This window comes from Budorcas taxicolor, chromosome 7, assembly GCF_023091745.1.
Source record: "Budorcas taxicolor isolate Tak-1 chromosome 7, Takin1.1, whole genome shotgun sequence".
Classification (NCBI taxonomy): Eukaryota; Metazoa; Chordata; class Mammalia; order Artiodactyla; family Bovidae; genus Budorcas; species Budorcas taxicolor.
In genome coordinates, this window is record NC_068916.1 from 61,080,660 (window position 1) to 61,104,694 (window position 24,035).

Below are 24,035 nucleotides of genomic sequence, written 5' to 3' on the forward strand. Positions count from 1 at the left end.
ATGGGTGAGAATTATGCATGGATGTGTACCTACCACCAGACATGCACGGCACAGCAAGCATATACGTGGGGGATTGGGTTGCACACTTTTACTGAAAGGTGTGCTGCATCTCCATGCATAATGCCAGTTTGCACGCTGCACAGGGGTTGTACATGCACTGTTTGCACACTTATATGGGGATTGTGTACCACATATACACACCTACAGACATACACTTGTGGGTTTACATATCTGCCCAGGGATTGGGATGCTCATGTATGTGGTTTACGAACATATACTTACCGGGTTTACACCCACAAATATGCTTGTGTACATGCTTACAGACACATGCTCAAGCTTTATGCATGTATATGAGGATGAGACATTCTTCACTACCTGCTTTACAAATCTACACTTGGAGGGTTTGCACCAATGTCCAAGGATCAGGCATGCTCAAGTATACATATATACAATGTACATACATAAGGAGATAGAGTTGTTCATAGTCATGGTTTACACACATACACTCGTGGATGTACACACGTGTGCCAATATTGTGCTGTTGTGTAAGCGCATAGGAACATACACTCGCAGCGCTCCCGAGTGCCCTGGCCCCGCCAACTCTGGCCTGCCATGGGCATACAGACACAGATCCAAGTACAGCAGGGTGGAAGTGGAGGTGAGGGGTCGTCAAGGGGCCACAGAGGATGGAGGACTCACAGTGTGGCACCACGGTGACCTCCTGGACGTCGTAGCCCAGCAGGTTGTGCAGCGTGCAGCGCACGGACAGCGGCTGATCCACATGGCGCAGGCGCAGTGTGCTCACCACCTCGAACTCCTGCTCCTCCGCCCAGTATGTCACATTCGTCTCTAGCTGGCTCTCCTCCTCGGAACTGTTCCCCAGCGGCGTGGGCGGCAGCTCCCGCGGACACCTGCCGAGAACCTGCCAGGTCCACTTCCAGTCCCTTCCCACCCTACACGGGTGGGAAAACTGAGGCCATAAGCAGGCAGCGCCACTGTGTGGTGGTGGAAGGAAGCCGGGCCTGTCTAGTTCCTTTTTCCCACGGCCTGCTCCTTAGTGGGTTCCTCATGTGATCTCTCGACTGACCAGCAGGGGCGCTCCTACCCTAGACTTGGGAACCCTGGATTGCAAAATCCGCTCCCTTCGTTTGACCCTTAGGGTCAAGGCAAGGAAAAGCGACAGTTTAGGTCATGCAGAGCATCTCCAAGAAGCCACGTCTTCTAGACTATGGCTCTAGCCTGGAACAGTGTTCCCAGAGGAAGGTTCCAGACTAGACGATTTTCACTGAGTCCATCTAGTTAGCTGTGGGTACCCTGGGAAACTGAGGCTTGGGGGTCTGCTCACCTTTTGAGGTCACTGCAGGTAGACCAGGTGAGGTGTGGCTGGGGCATGCCCCGGCCGCGACAACGAACTGTCTGCTCCCCATTGGCAGGGTGGCTCTCGCTCAGCTCCAGCACACGGACAGGCACTGCATGGAGAGGGAGCAGGCAGAGAGGTGGAGAGGTCAGAACAGACAGTCAATGAGCAAGGCCCTCAGGGAAGACTGGGTCCAGAGTCTCCTTTGGGAGAGGGGGAGGGGGACTGCAGACTGCAGGTGAGCGTTAAATACCAGGACTCACGTGTGAAAACTGACAGATTCCCCTTCTGGGTACTTCAAAGGGAATGCCTGTGGGGTGCTAGTCTGTCTTTAACACCTAAGATTTTCTAATCTTCCCTTTTAACAAAGAGAGGGCAAGCCTCGGATCAGAGTCCTGGACCAGCAAGAACGTGGAGCCAAGATTTAATAGCATTTTTTTTTGTTTGTTTTCTCAGAGTTTATTTTAGTGGTTGCTTTATATTTATGACATGTGATGCTGATTTTCCATCTACAATGGAGAGGTTCAATTTTCAGTCAAAATAAATTTATTTTTAGGAAGTTAGTCCACAAAACATTAAGTCATTATCGTGTCATTTCTCTGCTCAAAACCCTGCAGTGGCTTTTCATTTCAGTCACAGTAAAAGCCAAAGTCCATAGTCTAGCCCATGAGGGCCTAGACTATCTATCCTCCCATGGGCCCCCAACTGCCAACCTCAGCTCTGATCTCATCTCCCACCATTCAAGGTCATCTCTGACCTCATCTGCACCGTTTATCTTTCACTCTGTTCTGGCCACACAAGCCTTTCAATGTTGCCTTCGTACTGCCTGGTGTGCCCTTTCCCCAAATAGCCACTTGGCTAATGCCCTCACCTTCTCCAAGTCTTCACACAAATGTCATCTCCATGCAGTCGACCCTGATCATGCTATTAAAACTGTAGCTCTCCTCACTCCCCAGTCCGTAGGACTCTCTATCCTCCTTACCTAGCTTTTATTGTTTTCTTTCACAGCACTTGTTTGTACCTGGCTTGCTGGTTTTCTCCCCCACTCCTGAATGTTTTTCTTCCTCCCACTAAGATGCAAGCTCTACCATGGCAGGGCCTCAAGAACCTTGAATGGACTGGCATAGTGTAGCTGCTCAATAAACATCTAATTAGTAGTATAGTGTACATGGTGCGTGAGAAGGAAAAATCATGGCACTGGGACATGAATGCCTGAGGTTCTGCAAACACCAGTCTAGTGCAATGACTTCCGTGCACTGGGTAAAGCTGGGGAAACTGAAGCCCAAAGAGGGGATGTGCATACAGCAGTGGTCAGTGTTGCAGCCTGGTCTAGAATCCAGCCCTCTGAGTCCTGGACTCCGTCTTCTGCTCCTCCTCTGGGTGGATGGCCAGTGTAGGAATGGAGAGAGAATAGAGGTGGGAGGGTCAGGGGAAGGAAAGCAGGGGGGAAGGCTCCTCACCATTGACCTGCAGCTGGAAGGAGAGCTGGGCTTCAGCATCCTCATGGAAGGCCCGCATGGTGTAGTAGCCAGCCTCAGCCACCTTTACCCGCACCAGTGTCAGCTCTGACACATACCTGAGGAGGACAGGCCAGGGGACCAGCTGTCAGAGCTGGGAGAACTCTTACAAGCCCCCACCTTTCTTGTAAAGATAAGAAAAACAAGGTCCAGGGAGTAGAAGGGGATTGCCAAGGTCACATGGCTGTCGGTAGCAGTGCCAGGACTTCTGGATCCCCACCCATAGGCAGCTCCAGTGAGCCAAGAGGGAGGGTTAGGAGGACTGGGGTGGAGGGCATGGTAGAGGGGAAGCGCTGTGTCTGTTCGGCCACATTTCATCCCTTTCAGAAAGGCCTGAACTGCCTTATTCTAACATACAGCACCTCAGGTCAGCCTGCTAATCTCCAGCCTCAGGGCCACATTCTTGGATAGGTGGCAGTGGCCTGCCTGGCCCTCTTCCCTAGTCATCTGTCTTTTTCTCCAGGGCTGCTTCCTGCTGGCTCCACCCATCACAAGGACAACTAAACATCTGGGTGGTCATCTGACCAGTGTCTGTTTTCCCCTCTAGAGAGGAAACTCTAGGAAGGATGGAACTGTCTGGTTCTCTTCTAGGCAGTGCCCCCAGTGCCTGGCACGTGGCCTGGCAGGGTGCCTGTCACGTAGTAGGCTCTCAGGAAAGATGGGCCTCGATAGGTCTTAAGGCTGTGGGCTGCCTAGCAGCTGCAGAGAACAACAACTATTATAATAGAGTGGACAGGTGGCTGCTCACCGAGTCTCAGACACATTGCGCGTGGACAGCACGATCTCGCCGGCGCTAGAGTCACCCAGGGTTCGGTTGTCCTTGAACCACATGACAGTGGGCGGCGGGTAGGCCTCAAACACCACCTGCAGTGTCCGGCTGCGGTGGAGCTCGGCGAATTGCACAGGGTCCAGCTCTCCCAGCAGCCGCACATAGCCGTTCTCTGCAAGGGGCAGCCGTCGGGTGTGGGGCTGTGTCCTGAGCCAATGGGGCAGCACCTCCTGGGGGCGGGGCTCCTGGGGTGGGCCATCAGCTGTACACCCAAGGAGCCCAGCATACTGGAGGCGGGGCTTCAGGCTTTAGGAACTGAACCTGAGCTTGGGGGTTCAGGTTGGGACTGAGATGGACTGGAGCAGGAACCAAATTTGAGTCTGATATTGGTTTGGGGGCAGGATTCAAGATCGGAACTAGAGTTGCAGTGCTCTTTAGGTGTGCGTGATTGTGGCTGATATGAGTTATAGCCTGCTTCAATTTGGGGATGGGGCGGCCTGGGCCTGGAATGGCAGTGAAAGTGAAAGTGAAGTCGCTCAGTCATGCCCGACTCTTTGAGACCCCGTGGACTGCAGCCTACCAGGCTCCTCTGTCCATGGGATTCTCCAGGCAAGAATACTGGAGTGGGTTGCCATTTCCTTCTCCAGGGGATCTTCCCGACCCAGGGATCGAACCCAGATCTCCCACATCGCAGGCAGATGATTTAACCTCTGAGCCACCAGGGAAGCAGTAGGGATTTAGAAATCGGGTTGATGCTAAGGTTCTGGCTAGCTGGGGAGTCTAGGTTGGGATTAGGACTGGATTTGGAGCTGACACTGTGCTTTGATTGGGTTGATCCTGGAAATGGGGCTTTGGTTGGCACTGAGGCTTGAGCTGGAGTAGAACATGGCTGACAGTACCCCAGGGCTGTGACAAGGTCTGGGTCCAGTTCAGAATGAAGCCTGGGGATAAGCTCAAGGCACTCACCGACCACGGTGACATTGATAGCCTTTTCATCACGATGGTCGCTCACACTTTCTGACACATTGCAGATGTAGGTCCCTGAGTCTCCCAGCTCAGCACTGGGGATGTGCAGGATAGAACGTATGTGGGGCATTTCAAAGAGGAAGTCAGTCACTGGCTCCACCAGGCGCCCACTCTGTAGGGACAGTTGGGGCAAGCACCCCGCATCAGAAAAGGTCTAGGAAGTCAGGCTATAAGCTGAAATATCCATCCCTGCCTGACCCTTCCTCTAACTTGTGGCCTGGCATTACCTCCATGCGTGGGTATGTCCACTCGAAGTTGACCACCTCATTCCCGGTCACAATGCACATGATGGTGATATTCTCCCCTTGGCGGACCACAGTCTGCACTGCATTCACTGAGACATTGATGGATGACACTGGTGGAAAGAGAGTGGCTTAGGGCTGAAGAAGTCACAAACATCAGCTTAGGGATGGGGTCAGGGTCCACAGAGGGAGGGCATGACTGGTATGTGGAAGATTCATTCTTTCAACAAATATTTATTAAATACCTACTATATGCCAAGTACTATTCTAGGCACTAGGGCTTTAGCAGGAAATACAACAGACAAAATTCCTGTCCTCATGAAACTGGCATTCTAAAATGTTTTGAAATCAAAGTACTCTCTGGGCACCTAAGTACAAAAGAAACTTACTGAGCACAACCAGGTACTCTCCATCGTTTATTTAATCTTCACAATAATCCCCCCTAGATAAATGGTCTGTATTATCCCTATTTTACAGAGGAAGAAGCCGACTTTGAGAGATTATTTGCTTGTGTGAAGTCACTCAGATGGGAAGTGGCAGAGCTGGGATTCAAATCCCACTGGTTGAAAGCCTATGCCTTTGCCTACCACAGTATATACAGCCCAGCTCCACCACTAATGCTTCCCATGACCTTCAGCATACTTCATCCTCTTTCTGAGCCTCAGTTTTCTCATCTGTAAAACAGGGCAACATACCTGCCTTCCATGGCTGTAGTGAGAATCCAGTGAAAATGGAATTGCACACTTGATAATCTGAAAAGGTCTTTCCCTCTGTGGAGGGTCAGACTTGCCTTGGCTGAGCACCAGGCCAGAAAGGGGGCTCACCCTGGAGGCTGTAGACATGGTAGGCGTCGGAATCCACCTCCCTGTCCCCGATGGTGGTTTTGCAGATGTAGGTCTTGTCCTCAAAGGTACCAGAGAAGCCACGTTGAGGGTCATAGGCTATGGGCAGAGGGACATCCACCTTCTTCTCGTGCAGCATCACCACCAGCCTCGGATCCGTCACTCGGCATGGAATTGTGGTCTCAGTTATTTCCGTGAGAAAGATGAATAGCTCCTCAGGGTCGACAGGGAGGAAGCCCACAGAAGGATCTGCCAGAGGCAGGGCCGAGAATGTGAGTCAGAGGAGCTGGGTTTCTGGCTCTTCCCTGATTTGCTCTGTCACCTTGCACAAGTCTCTCCCCTCTCTGCCCCTCAGTCTACCTTCTACAGAAGAAGCATGCTCTCAGAGGTCCCTTCTAGCTTTAGCATTTGATATGGACAGCATCAGCCTGAGAAAGAAGGTAAGTCACAAGCTGAAGCACAGCTGGTGACCTGGAGCTTGGCAAATGGGGAAGATGGGATGTGGAGGCCAAGGGGGTGCACACTGGAACCAGCTGAGAATGCAGCATTCTTGGGAACCAGGAATGGGGTGGGCTGGCAGACAGCAGACAAATATCCAGAACCAGGGGTGGGAGTGGACATACTCCTGGACTGGGCCAGGCTGGGTTCCCTGATTCATCTGCGTTTCTGAGATGGCTATGTTTCACCATCTCAGTAAAGCGCTCTCTCAGCTCCCCCAGATGCCTGCAGCTGAGAAGGGCAGTAGAGGAGTAGTGCACTGGCCAGGGGTCCTCACCTGGCACAAAGATGTAGAGCCGTTTTCGCTCACTGGCCTCCAGCCCATGGGAGCCTTTGTAGCTACAGAAGTATTCTCCTGTGTCTAGTCCAGTGACGTTGACCAGTGTCAGCACGCTGGAGAATGTGCCGTCCTGGGTCTCGGTCATTTCCTGTGGGGGTTTCTGGGACATCCGTTCCCACACCACTGGAGCTGGGCCCGAGCAGGTCAGAACAAATGTGCTGGAGAGGTTGAGGACAAGTTCTGGCCCCGGGGGTATGATGACCAGGCCCCCGGAGGCCCGTGGTCCCAGCAGAAACAGCAGGAGCAGCAATAGCACCTGGCCTTTGGGAGAGGAGGCATCAGACGTCAGGGCACAAGAGCAATAGCACCTCTTTCCACAGCTGACCCTGAGGAGCACACTTCCCTAATCCACAGAAAACAGAGACTGGAACCCCTGGCTCCGAGACCTGCCTGCCCAGGGTCTAGTCCCCAGGGACTCCTGGCCTCTTGCTCTCAGTGCCTAGAGACCCCCAGCCTTGCAGTCCTTCTGCAGTGCGGCATTCAGGCTGCAGGCATGTTCTCTCAAAGACATCAGGAAATCCTTGGGAAGCAATTCCCAGGCCCCCAGTTCCTGCATTACTTCCCAGGTCACTTTCTGAGCCTCTTCCCTGCAGCTGCCCCAGCTGCCCAGGTTGTACCCAAAGCCCAGAGATGGCCCTGCTTAGGGAGGTGGTGGCCAACATAGTCCAGAGTGGGCCAGATCAGGTCAGGAAAGAGACTGAGGTCCCTGGAGGCTGAAGGGTGCTGGGGATGTCGAGTGATTGGTTTTCTCTCTGCCTGCTGATGCCCTGGGGAAGGATGCTGTAGGCCTTGCACCCAGCCTCAGCAGCTGAAAACCCTGGAGGTGAAAATAAGCACCCGTTTAGATGGATGGGTGCTCAGCCAGTGGGTCAGTCATCCTTGGGTGAACCTTTGGCTGGTCACTGATTGCCTGGTCAGCATTGATTGCTTGAAAAAGCCCACCCAGACTTGGGAGCTCACAGCCAATGAGGGGTCCATGAATAGGAGGGGAGTCCCTCACCAGAACCAGACAGGCCAGACTGATATCAGTAAGTGCTGATAAGAGATGGGAGACCAGAGTGACTGTTAGGGAAGAGGGTGGGGACAGTTGGCGAGGGGACATGTGGTATGGAGGGCCAAACCAAGGATTTGAGCTGATGGCTCTGGACAGGCAGAGGTCCACTGAAGTTTCTGAGCTGAGGGGTGGACAGTGGAAGGAGGCCTCCACTGAGACCCACTAGAAAGGCAGGGAACCAAAGCTCAAGAGCAGAGCAGCGTCCCTAGGCTCCCAGGTCCTGGTGCTAGCATAAACCACCCTGCCAGCTTCAGGGTCCTACCTAGAGGTTCCCCAGGGCCCTCTATCCCTGCCCAAGCCTACCTACCTTTGAGGACAGCAGCTCGCAGGGCGCTCGGAAGCCACATGGTATCCTGCAAAGTTACATAGGAGTCAGGGCTCAGAGTAGCCAGAGGCAGTGCCACAGCCCATCTCTGCCCCGGTCCTGTAGGGTAAGACCCAGCTTGAGCCACCCAGCCCCTGGATCCACCAGGCTAAAGTCAAAGACTACCATACCCCACACCAAGAGGGCGCTCATGCCCACGGGGCTCCTTCCCCTGAACTGGGCCAAGTCCTGGGGTGCCGGGACCTTGCGTTGACTCTGCCTCTACTTCTCTGACGGCCTTGACTGAACCCCCACTTCTCCTTGGGTACGCATGGTGGGGGTGGGGTCTTGGCCTGGATAGTGTTCAGGGGCCCACCGGCTCTAACAGCCTGTCCTCCCGGTGACAGTTCCAATACCAGGCTCTTATCTGCCAGGACAAATATTTAGGAAAGTGTGATGAAAGGCCTGAGGGAGAGGGAGGGGGTAAGCCAGAACCCAAAGAACTCCCACAGTTCCACAAGCACAACAGGAAATGGAGGCGGCTATGGGAAGGGAAGCGGGGGAGTGGGGCTGTGGAATGTGGGGGGGCACCCCCCATGCCTGGCCCCCTTAACTCAGCCCCAAGCTGCACAGGGAGGCCCAGGGGGAGGGGCCAGGGGCTGGACCCAGAGGAGGCCTCACCACACAGCACGGCATCCTTGCAAACTACTGAATCCAAGACCCCTCACCCCCACCTTCAGTGTTTAGATGGGGAAACTGAGGCTTTAAGAGGGGAAGAAGTTTGCCCAGGGTTACATGGCAGAGCTTGTTCTGGAGAGAGACAAAGTGACTGGAACGATAAGGGTAGAAAGACAAAGACTCAGAGATACAGACAGGAATCACCCAGTGATGGAGGCAGAAAGAGAAGCAGGGACACAGAGGGAGACAGATCGGACTACATGGGTCTTCACCCTCTCCCTGCCCTTGGCAGCCCCATCCGAGGATCCAAAATAACCAGCAATACCCAGGTTTGCAAAGTTCTGACCGCAGTATCGACAGGAAGGAGGCCAGGAGTGGGTGGGGGTCCTAGGGCAAGAAATGTGGGAGAGACCAGGTGATAAGGAGACGAGAAGGCCTGGTGTGTTCCCTGAGTGGCTGCCCAGCCTGGCCTGGCTCCTAAGCCCATGCCAGATTGCTCCCACTCCACCCTCATCTCATCCCTTTTAGTTTGCAATCCAGGGCTAGGATCTGACTTTGAGCCCCAGCAGGGTTACCTCCTGCACCATCACATTTCAGTGGCCTCTGTCTTCAGCTCTCAAAAAAAAGAAGGATGATGGCAAGTGGCTCACTTGCAGGGCTGTGTTTACACATTCACCATGGGACACAGGCAAGGGCCTGGACTGGGGACTGCTGGTCTCAGCTCTCTGCTCAGCACCCTAAGAACTCCCTGAATAAATCTGCTCTCCTCTTCCTCTTTCTCCCCGTCCCTTCAGACCAGCCTGCCTGAAAGCCCCCTCCCCTCTCACAAATGCTTTAGACTCAAAGCCCAGCCATGCTGAGGCTGCATCCCCAGTGCCCCCCGCCCACCCCTCCTGCTGCAGCCCTCCAGCTGGTTGCCAGACCTCTTCCGGCAGGACGAAGCAGCGCCACAGTGGAGTCAGCAGCCCCCACAGAGGCCTATCTGCCCCTTAGTGGGTGCCTCTCTGGATCCCCCCTTCCTGCTAGAGATCTCAGCCAAAGAAAATCATTAGCAGTGGAGGCTGGGGGAAGGGGTCATTTCAGCCTCCTTGCCCATCCCCTCCCCACCTCCCTGGCTGGCCACACTGTTTATTATTCTAAAGGAGGAATTTGGTCAGCTTGCCTGGAGATGGGAGGTCATGACAACTAGGACTGGCCTGGCTCTGGAAGGCTGTGTGCTAGGCCCCTGGGTGAGCAGCCCTCGACCCTGGCTCCTCTCTGCTAAACCTGGGGCTCAGGGGTATTAGAGTCCCGGAGGCTCTGAGCTGGGAGGGGCCTTCTTGAACAGACAGTCATGGCCCAGTCACATCAAAAAGGCAGAATCAGGCTGCAGAGAGAGGATGGGATGGGCAAAGGAACTCAGGGAGAGTGGAGACACCTTAGCGAGAGTATAGATAACCAGGGATCTTGAACTGGCTTCTCCCTCCATGAAATGAGCATTTCACATGGGACTTCAGACCTACCATGAGACTGAGTCTCCAGCCCTCTCTGGCAGTCTGTTTCCCCTTCCATACAGGGATAGGTTTGGATGGATCATCTCAGAGAGCCAGCCTTGCTCTAACACTGCCAGAGAGAAGGTTCTAGTCACTATTATTCCTGCCAGGGTGGCCTGGGGACATGGGGTTGTTGATGAGAGGAAAGGCAACATTCCTAAGGCTGGAGCAAAATGAGCATCCATAACCCATTTTTGTTCCATGGATTCAATTCCCTAACCGTCTGGTCCCAGATCTGCTGTGTGTACTTTGACAGAGTCTTTCCCTCTCTGGGCTTCTGTTTTTCAGGTGACTTCCAGACAGATAAACACGTAATATGGGCCCCTGGAGGTGACAGGGGAGGTGTGGCATGGGCAACAAGCTGGTGGATGGGGAAGAACCGGACTGGGGACTGGGACCCAACCTCCTGGGCCATCTTGGATGACTCTTGACACCTCCAGGTGTCTACCCAATGCCTATAGACTTCTGTGCTTCCCGGAGGTTGTATGTTTCCAGCCAACCCCAGAAAGGCCCAAGTGGCTGATACAGGGAAGAGGGCTTGCCTGTGGCCACTTCTCTTCTTCAGGGGCAGGACTGCTTTCAAGGGAGGAGCCGCCCGGGACAAAGTGGGTGTCATAGGGAGGAGGGACCCCTTCCTACCACACTCTCCTGCCTCAGAAGGCCCTTGGAGCAGAGAGGGAGGAGACCCTCAGGGATCTCCCCTTTGTTTATGAGGCGAGTGCTGTGTGGGACGCTCTCATGATTCTTCCTATTTTGGCTCAGTTGGGGGTACAGAGACCCACCCAGAGATGGGATAATTGCCCAGCTCCTCACAGTGAGTCAGAGGTACCCCCTCAGTCCAGGGTATGACCTCAAGCCCAGAGGAAAAAGTGTGCTTGAGGATTCCTCCTCAGAGCCTCAGCCTTGCTCATACAAGCCTCCACTCCTTTCCCACCGCCTTAATCTAAATAAATCCAGTCCATCTTGGCCACATCCGCTAGCAGCAGCTTCCCTCCCTCGGGGTCCCAAGGCTCCCACGACACAGGCAGGCTGGGGAGGGGGGCCTGCACGGCTGCCAGTGGGGGAGGCTCACACACGGAGAGCACGTGCACACGGCACAGGCTGCTGCCTTCGCGCTCGCTCACACACTGCTCTGAAACACACCCGTGTGCAGCGGGCACTGTGTGTGCCCAGCCCGCACGCCGGCACCAGACATGCGCACACCCACACATGCAGGCATGCGGCTCCACCGCACCTGCATCACCACCTCGGGGCTCTCCCACGTGCCCATGTGAGGTGCACACATGCAGGTTAAATCACACGTGTACTTAGCACAAGCAAAGCTATGCACATACAACACGCATAGAGCATGTGCCCATGGGACCCCAAACTCACCTGAACACACAGGCACGTGTGGGCACAGACAAGCCACAAGTCAACGTGCACTGTGCACTTACTGCGCCAGGTACTATCCTGAGCACTTGACGTAGACTGACTCACTTGCTCCTCAGACAACACTATGAGGTAGACAGATACAAGGATCACCCTGTTTTAGATGGGGAAACTGAGGCAGGGAGTGCTTATTTACTTGCCTAAGAGCACAGAGCAGAGATTGAGCCAAGGCAGATGGCTCTGCCACCACTACTGTGTTTACTGGGTTTGGCTGTTCCCACGTCAGCGGGGACTGATACAAACAGGACTGAGACTTATCCAGCCCAGAATGACAGGACGTGGTGACTGGATGCAGAGGGGCTGGAGAAAGAGGTATCCTAAATGAGCCCCACTCCTATTTCTGGCTTGGAGTACTTAGGGGGCAGGAATGTGTCTGTGTTGGAGGCACAATATCTTTTTCTGAGACGAGGATGAGGCAGAACAGAAGGAGTGGGAGCTGGCCCTGAGCTGGTTTTAGGATTTGGAGGGGATGTGGGTACCTGAAGGGACAGGGGGACACTCAGTCTGGAGGCAAGGATCAAGTGAGATGGGGATGGGAGGAAGCCCTGCTTCACAGAGGAGGGGTGCTTGAGGCCTGCAGTCTCGGGCCAGGGATGCTCTGAATAAACAAGATGCCAGAGGGAGGGGGAGGCCTGGCCTTAGGGTCATGGGGTTAGAGTCTTGGAATGTCAGAGCTCTGAGGCCCTCAGGGACCATCTATCTGATCTAATCCTCTTCCTGTGCATCCCTGTGCAGATGGGAAAACTGAGGCTTGGAGAACGACAGGGACCAGTGTCAGGGTTTTGACCTAGCAGGCCAGGTTCAATGGGCCAATGGGGCGCTGTAGTTCAACTGACTGGGCAGGCCCTGCCTCCAGCCCTGGCTTTGATGTGAGGCTGGTGGTTCAAGGCCCAGGGTTTGAACAACAGTTGCTATCCACTCCCTCCAGACAGGATACTGCCCCCGCCCACCGCACACAGACCTTTATATCACTTTCCCGGCCTTGTCCCAGCCAGACAGGGATTAGAAACAGACTCAGAGGAGGCGACTTGCTAAGTTGCTGTCAGAAGTGGGATGCAGACTCCAGTCTCCTGCCTGGTGGTCTGGTCCTCCCTCCTACACACCACGGACACTTCACAGCCCCAGACACAAACTTCAGGGGCAGATCCCCAGCTGAGAGGAGGGGATATGGGTCCTAGCCCAGCTCTGTCACCTGCTTGTACAGTCCTGCTCCTCTCTGAGCCTCAGTTTCCCCATCTGTACATGGGGTGGGCAGGGCTGTCCTGACAACACTGCTGGGGCTGACATGGGTGACTCTCAGGACCCTGCTCTGGAAGCAGCCGTGCTGAGTTGAAATGCTGGGATGGGGGTGGGGTGGTGGGGAGGGGCCCTGGCCAGGATGTCATGACTCAGCTCAAAGAAGGCAGCCAGCTCCAGGCCTGGGAGTGTGTGGGGGCAAGAGGGATCTGGAGCCAAAGCCTGAGTCCTCCCTCCAGCAGTTGGGGGAGTATGGGAGTGATGGCAGAGGGTGTGGCTCTGTGGGCTCACTCCAAGTGGGCTGAGCTGTAGGTGCCATCTTGAAGCATGGGTAGGGAACCCCATCCTGGGAGCCAGGGAGGAGAGCAGGGTCCGTTGGGTTGGGAGATAGTCATGGGCAGGGGTTAGAAAGCTAGAACTGAGCAGAGGTTGTGGAGCTTTCATCTGCCCCCCTCAATCCAACGCCCCTTCTGCTGCTGAAGGTCCAGCATTCCACCCTACACACTGAACCTCCCCACAAACTTCAGGATCATGTGGAGACCAGAGAGGGTGAGCAGCCTGACCTGAGTCACACAGTGATGCCACACAATCACCCAGGCCCAGTTCTCTGCCATGCTGCTTCTAGACCCAGAGGACCTTTCTGTTTTCCAGGTATCTATAAGGTCCTCCAAACAAAGCAGCAGAAATCAGCTAAGTTGGGGCCTAGAATGGGATCCAGCTGTTCTGGAAGTCCACGTGGGGTGAAAGCACAGTGCCAGTTCCATGGAACATCACTCTGATGGCCCTACCCCACCCTCTCCAGCACAAGCTTGGTGACCTCTGGCTACCCCGTGGTACCACATGCTCGCATGTCGCCTCTAGTCTGAGCCTTCCTGTCTGTTCTCATCCCCTGACCAGAGGAACCTTCCTGAAATCCCCACCCAACCATGTCCTTCCCTGGTGCCTCCACAGCTCTCCATCCCCCCTACATAAAAGCTGGCTTCTTAGCCCAGCCTGTAAGAACCTTCACGCCCTGCCCTGCTGACAGACAGTCCATCACCACAGAAGGGGCAGGATGCTGTCCTTCCAGCTCCCTGGGGGCCCAAGCAAGGCCCCCACGCTCTTGTCACTCACTCTGTTCTTCGCTCCCCAGGAGGCCTCCCCAGGGACACAGTGGAAAGAAATGACCTCTTTTCTGGAAGTTCAAAATAAAACGAAACATCTGTCTGGATTGGAGCCAGGCTGATAAAACATGGACTGATCCTTCCCAGTCCGAGCCCCCTCTCCTGCCACACACCCCTCACCCGCCGCAGAGTAGCAGCAGGCGCTTGGAGGTAGGGGGAGCAGCCTTAGTTACTTGGAACAGTTCGTGGGAAAGCGCTCAGTGTGTGCCTCGCGGCCACTGGGGGCCCAGGGGAGGGGGTCTGGGTCCCCACACAGGCTGGGAACTGGTCTGAGAAGGAGGTCAGAGAGGGAGGGAGGCCTGCCACATACCCTTGTCCACCCGCCCGCCAAGCAAACGCTTCCTGCCTCCTCCGGCGCCTCACTGGCCTCCCTGCTCGTCCCCACGGCCACCCCCTGGGCCATTGTGGCCTGGCTCTGCCCAGCCCAGTGGATCCCTGGACTAGAGTCCTCTGGATCCCAGCTGGGTCTCAATGCCCCCCTCAAAAAGGAACAAGGACTTAGAAGACCTTGAAAACAAGAATAGCTAACTGTGATTTAGTTCTTATCACCCAATGCCTGGGCCAGGCCCTTAATGTGAATGGTCTCAGAACAATCCATGACACTGGTGTTGCTTCTGCATTTTATAGATAAGGAGAACAAGGAACAGAGAGGGCAAATCGTTGCCCAAGGTCACAGAGTTCACCAGTGGTAGAGCCCGTGCTCGATCCCGGGTGGACTGATCCCAGAGCACACAGGCTCAACACCCATGTGACAGCCTTTCTAAGGCAGGCGGCAAAGACGTCAAGCTTGTGCCTAACACACAGTATGAGTTCAATAAAGGAGTCATCAGGCTTATTTATTCACCCTCTGTTTTCCAACCTCTCCCCTCTTTAGCTGGGTGAAACTGAAGTTGGTGGAACAAAGAGGCAGTCACATCATTTTTCACAGAACTCTATATTCTTAGGTGTGAGATGGGCTATAAGCCCTCCTACTTCACCTCCCCCCACCCCCCCAGCCTCTCTGCAATTGTCGAGCCTCCCAACTGCACACCTCCCATGATAGGGATCTCGCCACCTCACCGTGGCCCATTCCACTCTGAACAGCTCAGGTTCCTCAGGGGTCAGGCTGTTTGGAAACTTATTACGTGTGCTCCGTCTGTCTCTTTGTATCCCCTGCCCTTTAGTCCTGCTTCCATTTGCCACCGTCAATGACCCCCTGTCCCCACAAGCAGGGCATCTCTTTTCCCGTTCATTTTTCTGATGCTCCACAATGTGGAAACAAACAAAAGCCCTTACTAATTCAGAGCCAAGCACTCTGCTAAATGACATGACCTGGGAATTTGGTTTCATCCTCACAACAATCCTGTGAGGAGGGTACAATCATTATTCCTATTCATAGAGGAAAAAAACTAAGTCTCAGAGAGGTGTGGCAACTTGCTCAAGGACACACAGCAAATTAATAAAAGCCAATGATAAGCTGAGAGTCAAACTCAGACCCATCTGACTGACTCCAAACATGTATTCTTAACCGCTATGTTGGACTGCCTAGCTTCTGCCCAGAAACAGGTTTGTTCCCAGAGAAGCACGACCACATGGGTTCACCCTAACGGGGTCAAACTCACAGGTATTTGGGGTCCTCAGAGGTCAGAGTCCTGAGCAGGGGATCTACTCCAGCTCACCCAGGAATTTGGAAGTTAAGCAAGGCGGGATCTCAGAACCTTTCTGGGACATCACTGCAGAACCTGGGGGTCAGCATCTACACTGAGGAGAGGAGTCTTTGCTGAGGACAGCAGGGCTCTGGTCTACCACAAGCCCTGTCCCAAAGGCCTCAGACGGAGCATCCTGGCAGTCGGGCTAGGTGCAATGCTATGCTGCAGTTAGGGTCCAGACTTACCCCTGCTGGGGCCCCAGCACCCCCTTTCCACTGTTCAGAGGGCCCAGGGGCCCCTGCAGCTGCAGAGTTCTAGGCCTCCACCATCCTTCGGCTGTCCTCCCTGCAACCCTGCCCCCACCGCCCCCCAGAGCCTCATCTCCGGCCGGTGCCATGGCAACAGAGAGCACCAGGCCCTGGCAGCCAAAGGAGCCCCCGAGAGGGGTCCCGGGCTCAGACTGGGGAGGGGGGTGCGGCAGGCGCAGACAAGCAAACCTTCTGTTCCCCTGGCTGCTGCCAGCCCGGGATCAGCCCCGGGCTGGGGTGGGGGCCGCACAGAGAATGGGTTCTCAGAGCCAAGTGGGCAGGGGGCAGGCGGGCCTCGGCCGTGTGGACTGACCCACCAGCACGCGGCCTTCCCCCAGCAGCCCAGAGTCTGCACGTCGGGTGGGGCAGCTAGCTAACAAGAATCTGCCATTAATTGATGCCAATTACAGAGCATTGAGATTCCCCTCATAGCCCTCCTGCGCGGCAGAGCCAGAGGGGAGAAAACTCCCACGTCTTAGTCCCCTTATTTTCTCCACATCTGTTCTCTCACCCCTTCCTCCAGGAGCTCACCTTGAGTCTCCCACTCACTGTTACTCAGCCTCCCTGTGCCTCGGGTCTCCTCTCTCAAAGTCTGGGCTCGTCATCAAGTTGTCAAGGCCTTCGAATGAGTTAATACAAGTAAAATGCACAGAGCAGGGCCTGGCGCACAGCCCTCGGCCAAGTCAGTGGCCACGTGACTCTTCTTCATTCACTCACGGAGAATAAGTCACTCACTCATTCACTCACTTGGCCTTGAGACCCGGCTAGGCTAGGCTTGTCAGCAAAGGGGTCCGTGTGGGAAATGGGGTGGTGAGAAAGCCAGGAAGGGTCGCTGCTGTTGTTACTGGGGGTGTCAGCAGGCTCAGCTTGGGCAGGGGTGGGGTCCCCTCCTCCAGGACCAAAACCCAAGGCTAATGACTCCCAGTCCACTGTCTGCCAACCTGCTCTTTGTCTTAGTCCCTTAGTTCAACTTTTCACAAATGAGAAAGCCCACCTAACAATCTGGGGGATATCTTCAAGTTCCTTATATAGGATTAGGCTTACAGTAGGTGCCCAATATGGGTTTCCCAGGTGGCACTAGTGGTAAAGGACCCGCCTGTCAATGCAGGAGACATAAGAGATACGGGTTCGATCCCTGGGTCGGGAAGATCCCCTGGAGGAGGGCATGGCAACCCACTCTGGCATTCTTGCTGGAGAATCCCATGGACAGAGGAGCCTGGTGGGCTATGGTCCACAGGGTCACAGAGTGGGACACAACTGAAGTGACTTAGCACGCACACAGGTGCACAATAGATGCTTACTCAGCATGAGCTCAGATGGCTGTGGAAGGTCAGCTCTCTGGTCCTCAGCTGCCCTGTAATGACTCGGGACTCCCTGGGCTGGGAAACTGGGATAGCAGGCAATGGTGACCCTTTCTATCTAGGGAGGTGATGGTTCAGGGTGATGAGGGGGCTGAACAGACATATGGGACTCTGATGCCAGAGGGCAGGGCCTGATGCCTCTGAAAGCAACCAGAGGGGCTCAGCCAGGCCAGGAGCAGCAATCCCAGCCACTTAATCCACTGCCTCATAACCATGCGACTTCTCTGAGTTTAACTTCCCTGAGTCCCATTTTCCTGGAAAACAGCAAAAGAGACACCCTTTTCCATTGCTATGAGGGGTAGAGATGATGAAACGCTCCTGACATATGACAGATCCTCAGTCAGTGGTAACTGTTATGATTACAGGATGGTCTGAGGGGGTGGAGTGGCTGTGAGTTGGGCTCTCTGGGGGATGACTCCAGGGAAGGCTATTCCACAGAAGCTCTGTATGAGCAGTTAAGGAAGTGGGAGATCGTGTGGCCTCGGGTGATGGCAAACAAAGAATTGTGAGGCTGGAAACTGGGGCTTTTCATCAAAGAGGCAGGTGATGGGCAGAGAAGGAAGGCAGGGGTCACTTTGGGAAGACTAGGGTGCTGAGGAAGGACTTGGGCTCTGCCCTGGAGGCACTGGGGAGCCAACTTGTCAGGGTATTGACAGTGAGGGTGGGGGGCTGGCTGCCGCCTAGAGTGACAACAGGGCAACTCTAAGCACTTATGGGGAGGCCTCCGCAAGAGGGGGTGACAGGAGGAGCCTGGCATTTTGTGGGAGGGTGTGGATTAGGATGGGGACAGTAGAGGCAGCGAGACCAGCTTTAAGGATGAAGCCGTCTCAAACCCAGCCTGAATTCCCTGGCAGGACCAACTATATAATTTGCTGGGCTGAGGGCAAAATGCAAATGTTGGGACCCTTGTTAAAAAATACTATTAAGCATTTCAAGGCAAGGCCCTTCTAAGCATGAAGTCCTTTGTGCCTGCACATGTTGAAAGCTTATGAAGTCATCCCTGCTCCCTGGACTAAAGGGGAGCCGTCTATTCGTCTATTCGTCCATCCATCCATCCACCAACCTGTTTATCCATCTCTCCGTGTACTTATCACTTTTACTATCCATTCAACAGAAAGGCCCCAGCCTGATAAGAACATAATAAGATAAGATTATTATGATAAGAACAGAAATATAGGTAAGAGTGGAATAGCCCACAGTCCACTGAGTCACCCCTGAGCTTTTACCTTCATGCCCAAAGCCCTGGGCTAGAAGAAGCCTGGGCTTCCGTGACAGGTTTGTAAATCTGAGCCCTTTCCTCTGGGGCTGATGCTGGAACCTCCTCCCACTATCCACCACTTAGGCTCAGCTTCAGGAGTAAAGAAGCTAAAAGAGAGGAAAAGGAGGTGTCACAGCCCTTACAGCTCCCCTTCCAAGACAGAGGGTAGCCAGGACAGCAATGAAATGTGACACAGCCACACAGAGCCTGGCAGGAGCTCTCAGGGGCTAAGGATGGAGCTGGATGCGACCTTTGGGGTCACTGAACTGTGCCCTTGCCCCCTCGTTTTACACAAAAGGAAATTATGGCCGGGATGGAGAAGTGATATAATCAAAGGCTCCATGGTCCACAGCACTACCCAGAGGGGCTCGCATCCCTCACTGGGGTGGTGTTGCTCCATTCTAGCCCAAACTCTGCCCTGTGACCTCAACCTAGTGAGAGCTGGAGCCTGAGCCCTGGGCCACAGAGACGGGTGGAGAAGATCCAACACGTGCGCTGGCCCAGAGGAAAGTCCAGGCCAGTAGGCTGGGTCCTGGGCTCAGTGCTATGGCTGAGGCACAGTCTCCTCTTCTCTGGACCTCAGTGTCCCCGGCATACAATAAGGAAGTTGAGCACAGTGATCCCCATAGTCCTTTTCATCTCTGACCTTCAGGAACTGTCTGACCCCCTGGTCCTGCTGCCCCCACTTCCCAAGTGACAACCCTTTCCATCACAGGGCAGAGAAGCTGATACCTCTGGCAGATGAAAGCTTTTGTGCACTTGAGACATTAAAGAGCTCTGATCTGAAGTGAGGAGAGGAGAGGGTGCTAACGCAGCTAAAACAATGCACTTTGATTTTCAACCTCCTGCACTTGGCTGGGGTTAGGAAGAGGGGTCCTGGGGCCATGGCCTGGGGGTTCAGGAAGCTCTTTGGCCTGAGGGTTCTGGGCCTGAAGTCTTGGGAGGGGCTTAGATTTGGCTTCTACACTGGGAGCAGCAGTATGTGAATTCCACACTCCTCCCATTAGAGGTGGGTCTCTGCATCCATTCCCTTGCCTCTGGACCCCACCATTTGTCCATCTACCATAGGCCAAAGCCTTGCTTTGAAATCAGAGCACATGAAGTTCAAAAATCAGCAAAGGGTCACAGCATCCACACACACTCCTTTACAGGCAGTCCTCCTGACCCTCCCTCCTCAGTATCCAAGAAAAATGGGCCTGTGGCTGCTGGGGAAACACACACTCAGAGCTCCCCCAAGAAACAGAGTGCAACTCCAGGTGGCTCTGATTGTCAGAAGGTTCTTCCTCTTGATCATAGGGCACCATTTTCCATTAGTGGTCATTGATCCTGACCGCTTTCTGTAACGTGCAGAAAAGGGGTAAGAAAAAACCCTTTCATTGTGAAGTTAAATATGCATGATCCCTGAGTACACAACAGGGCTTGTGTGGCTGCCAATCTGGGCTGGCGCGGCTTGGAATCCTGGAATTGTTTTACGGCTGGAAGGAACTCAGAGATCATCTCGTTCAAAAATCCTTATTTTACTGATGGGAAAACTGAGGCCCAGAGAGGGACTGACTCACCCACAGTCATACAGGATGGGTTCCAGGGTCCGATGACCACCTTTAGAGCTCTGAGGGGCCCCCACAGCTAAAGCCCAGGCCCCACCCAGTCTCTCAGTCATGGACTCTGGAGTCAAAAACACCAGGTTTAAGTCCCAACTCCATCATACCCTAGCTGTGGGACTTAGAGCAACTGACTTAACCTCTTAACCTCTCTGGGCATTTCTTTTTCTATAAAATGGAGAGTTTATGTCCACTCCTTGAGGTAGTTTGCGATGATTAAATTAGATCCGCAAATATTTATTAAGCAGTCACTGAAGGCCAGGCCTGTTCTAAGTGCTGAGGAATATAACCATGACCGTGAGGGTAATGGATGTAAAAAGCACAATGAAAGTGCTTAGAGAAGGCCGCTCCCAGTTCTGTCCTCTCTCACACATGGCTTCCCAGTTGAGGTGTTTCAAGCTCTGATGCTGGGAAGACATGGCCAATGGGCAGGCGGGGGCGGGGGAGATGTGGAAAATAGGGGGGAAGATCTCCCCCTTCCAAGGGTCCACTGGCTGTGGCTTCTGAACCATCTGCCAGAAATAGGGCATGGGGGTGTTTCAGGAGCATCTGGGGCCCTCTCATTCCTTTCTCCCTCTCACCATTCAGTAGCCCAACCTGAGCAAAACGCCCAGAATTCTCTCCTTCAGCCCAGAAGGCAGCTGGTCTCGGAGCCAGGGTACGCCTGGAAGATGAAAGTGAGCCTTCAGCACAGCCATGGCGCCCAGGTCCCTTCCCTTCCATGGCTACAGCCCTTCACGATGTGCAGACCAACGTCACAACCATGTCGTCCTGTACAGGAGGCGGGGAGAGCGCAGGAGCTCTCTTTGCTCCCTTAGGCGTTAGGTCCAGCCGCACGAGATGCAGGAACCATGCTAAGTGCCTTATCTATATTATTATCTTGTAGACCCTCTGTCCCACCCTACTGCTCATAGAGGAGGGGCCTGTTGCCCGGAGAGGCAGAGCATTGGCCCAGGGTCACACAGTTAGCTAGAGCCAAGGGGGCGTCATCAGATGCCGGAAACTGGTGTTGCTTACCCACCATGCCCACTGCCTTCCAGATGCAGACGCAGCAAAAAAGAGGACGTGGGGGCCTGAGGTTGGCCACACAGAGGATTTGAGTGGAGCCAGGACAAGCGCTGGGTCTCCTGACTCTGAATCCACGGTGCTTTCCGCTGCCCCACATCTGTGGGCAATTAGAAGTCTCAGCTCTTCTTCCCACAGAGGAGGGAGGGCTGCCTGATCACCACTGAAGGGAGAGGGCTCACCAGATGGTCTCCCTCCTCACTCAGGACCAAGTCAGGGCCGGGTGGACCCAGGAGCTAAACTTTCTGCTGGAGAAGATGCTAGACCCAGGAGCAGGCTCTGTGGGAAAATGGAGACTCTCTCATCTGACCAGAGCCTCCCTGGGAGCAAGGAGGTTAAGTCTTTGGTTTCAGGCAGACCTCAGCCTACATACCAACTCTACCAACTGTGTGACCCTGGGAAAGTCACTTAGCTTCTCTGAGCTTTGTTTTCCTTGTCTTCAAAACAGGGGTAATCATAATACTGATTCTAAAGGCCTACAACGGGGATTATAAGGCCTGAGAGGTTCCAGCACAGAGTTAGCACTCCAGAATGGTGACTAACATAGTCTGCATGTTCCCAAGTGCTGTGGATTCAAGGCCCTGCTGCTTGGAGGCAAGGGAAGATACCTGACTTCAGAAGACCTCACTAGAGGCTTCTGTGTACTTTGGGATCACAGAGGCAGGAACACTCCCCCCTTGACATAGAAAAATGTCGGGAGGACCGTGTAAGGTTCTGGAAAGGCACCCAGAGGGTGATAAGGAAGAAAGGAAGGAAGATAAGAGGCCTGGGTTCTGGGCTCACCCTTGGGAACACAGGTCTTCAGCAGGTCCCTCCTCCCCTTCACAACCACATTTGCTCAGTCCCACTGTCTTCCCAGGGGACCTGGGGTCAGAACACAGGATGGGGAAGCCTGGGATCCAAACAATCTCTGATATGTAAACAGAACACAAAAAGAGGGTCAAGCAACAAGGCTCCAGGATGATGGGCATGGCAAGCTCTTGGAAGACCGGAGGAACCAAGAAAGGTTGCCTGGAGGAGGTAGAATAGGAGGGTCCTTAAAGGAAAAGGCAAGGTAGGGAGGAAGGGCATGCCTACCGGCAGGAGCATAAAAATTCCTCTGGGAAGACTGGGCTCTGACTGGCAGGAACACAAAGCCCAAGTCTGGTGTGATGGGCAGGGAGCTTACTATCTCCTGAGCTCTGCCACCTACCAGCTGTGTGGCTGTCTTGACCATCTGTTTCCTCACCCATAAATATGGTATAAAATCAGTCCTTTCCTTTGGATTTGATGGTGAACGCATATGAAATCAAGCATAGAAAACACTCCGAATGGTCCTGCTGCTGCTGCTGCTGCTAAGTCACTTCAGTCGTGTCCGACTCTGTGCGACCCCATAGACGGCAGCCCACCAGGCTCCCCCGTCCCTGGGATTCTCCAGGCAAGAACACTGGAGTGGGTTGCCATTTCCTTCTCCAATGCATGAAAGTGAAAAGTGAAAGTGAAGTCGCTCAGTCGTGTCCGACCCTCAGCAACCCCATGGACTGCAGCCTTCCAGGCTTCTCCGTCCATGGGATTTTTCAGACAAGAGTGCTGGAGTGGGGTGCCATTGCCTTCTCTGCCAAATGGTCCTAGCATCATGCAATGTGTTGATGAGTGGCAGCCGCTGTTAGGAGTTTGGGCTTTCCATAGGTACCTTCTACTGGGGAGACTGACGGAAGGAACGGTGATCAGATGCATGTTTTAGGATGGCTCGGAGAAAGAGGAAGATGAGAAGGACTGAGAAGCTGCCTGTGACCAGAGGACAGGGCCCAACAGCCAACCCCCTTCTTCACAGCAGGGCCCCCAGATCTGACTGCTGAATCCCAGACCCCCAGCCCAGCCTGTGTGAGGACGGGCCTGCCTCTGCCCCCTCGCCTTCGCACTTTCCCAGCCGCTGGGGGTTTGGAAGGACATCTTAGGAATCCGGAAAATTTGCAAATCCATTTAAATCCCGAGAGGTTGCCTGGCGGCCGACTGGCGTAAAGCCAGACAGATTCTTAGGGACAAGGCTTGGGCCCAGGGACAGACGCGGTGCGTCTGAGGTCCCCAGTCCCCTGCTAGGCTCTCTTTCTATGTATCCGGCCGGATACATGGATACGTCTCGGGATCCATCTCCCAATTCCCCTCTCATACTCCTTCCAGCTCTCCTCGCGGCCCCCTACAGGCAGCGCTTTGCTTTGGAAGCCCCCCCCTCCCCCCTCACCGCCAGAAACCCCTGGGATTTGTTTGATGAGGGCAAGGGGCACCCACCCCAAAAGCAGCCTGAGCAGGAGAGAGCTGGTTCCTCCAGCCCAGATGTCACCCACAGTCTCGTTGCCTCTTCCCATCTGGTTTTGTTAAAAATATTTTCCATTTTTTGACCTACCCAAGAAGGCGCAGTCTGGGACAAGGGGACAGGACAAGAGGCTGGAGTTCCCTCCTCTTCCCAGCGCTTACCTTGCTGCTGATGCCTTCTGAAGTGTGGGCAAAGTCCTGGGCTCTGGGCTGTCACCCCCTCCAGGAAGACCTCCTCACTGCCTACTCTCCCTTGTCATCAGAAGGACTCTGCTGGACCTGAAGTGGGGCAGTGGCAGAGCGGGAGGACAGTGAGGAGCGTTGTAGGCTTGCAGAGCCTCAGGAGAATGGAGGGAGTGAAGGACTACGGGGTGAGGAGTGGCCTCACTCCCAAAGCATCCTTGTGGAGGAGAAGGGCTGCCAGGAGGGGCCGCCCTGGGTCTGGCTGCCTGGGTCGCTCAGCGCAGGCTGCTGCCTGGTGGCGCTGGTCAGAGGGGCCCGGCTCTCTCCTCCCAGTCCCTCCTTCCCTCTGG

General features: G+C 54.4%; 1 protein-coding gene across 2 annotated transcripts in view; it reads right to left on the reverse strand.

The window, feature by feature from the left end:
* Nucleotides 1-24,035, reverse strand: part of PDGFRB (platelet derived growth factor receptor beta) — a 37,382-nt gene extending 13,347 nt beyond the window's left edge. Inside the window, exons 1-10 of one of the 2 annotated variants that reach the window (XM_052642684.1) lie at nucleotides 23,665-24,035; nucleotides 7,953-7,998; nucleotides 6,529-6,852; nucleotides 5,736-6,002; nucleotides 4,897-5,024; nucleotides 4,610-4,781; nucleotides 3,623-3,815; nucleotides 2,818-2,933; nucleotides 1,346-1,469; nucleotides 700-911 (exon numbers count right to left, since the gene is read on the reverse strand). In XM_052642684.1, coding sequence (XP_052498644.1) covers nucleotides 700-911; nucleotides 1,346-1,469; nucleotides 2,818-2,933; nucleotides 3,623-3,815; nucleotides 4,610-4,781; nucleotides 4,897-5,024; nucleotides 5,736-6,002; nucleotides 6,529-6,852; nucleotides 7,953-7,992 — 1,576 coding nt within the window. In that variant the 5' untranslated portion in view covers nucleotides 7,993-7,998; nucleotides 23,665-24,035. Of the gene's footprint in view, nucleotides 1-699; nucleotides 912-1,345; nucleotides 1,470-2,817; nucleotides 2,934-3,622; nucleotides 3,816-4,609; nucleotides 4,782-4,896; nucleotides 5,025-5,735; nucleotides 6,003-6,528; nucleotides 6,853-7,952; nucleotides 7,999-18,512; nucleotides 18,536-23,664 lie in introns of those variants that run through there. The other variant, XM_052642683.1, reaches the window with a different exon arrangement.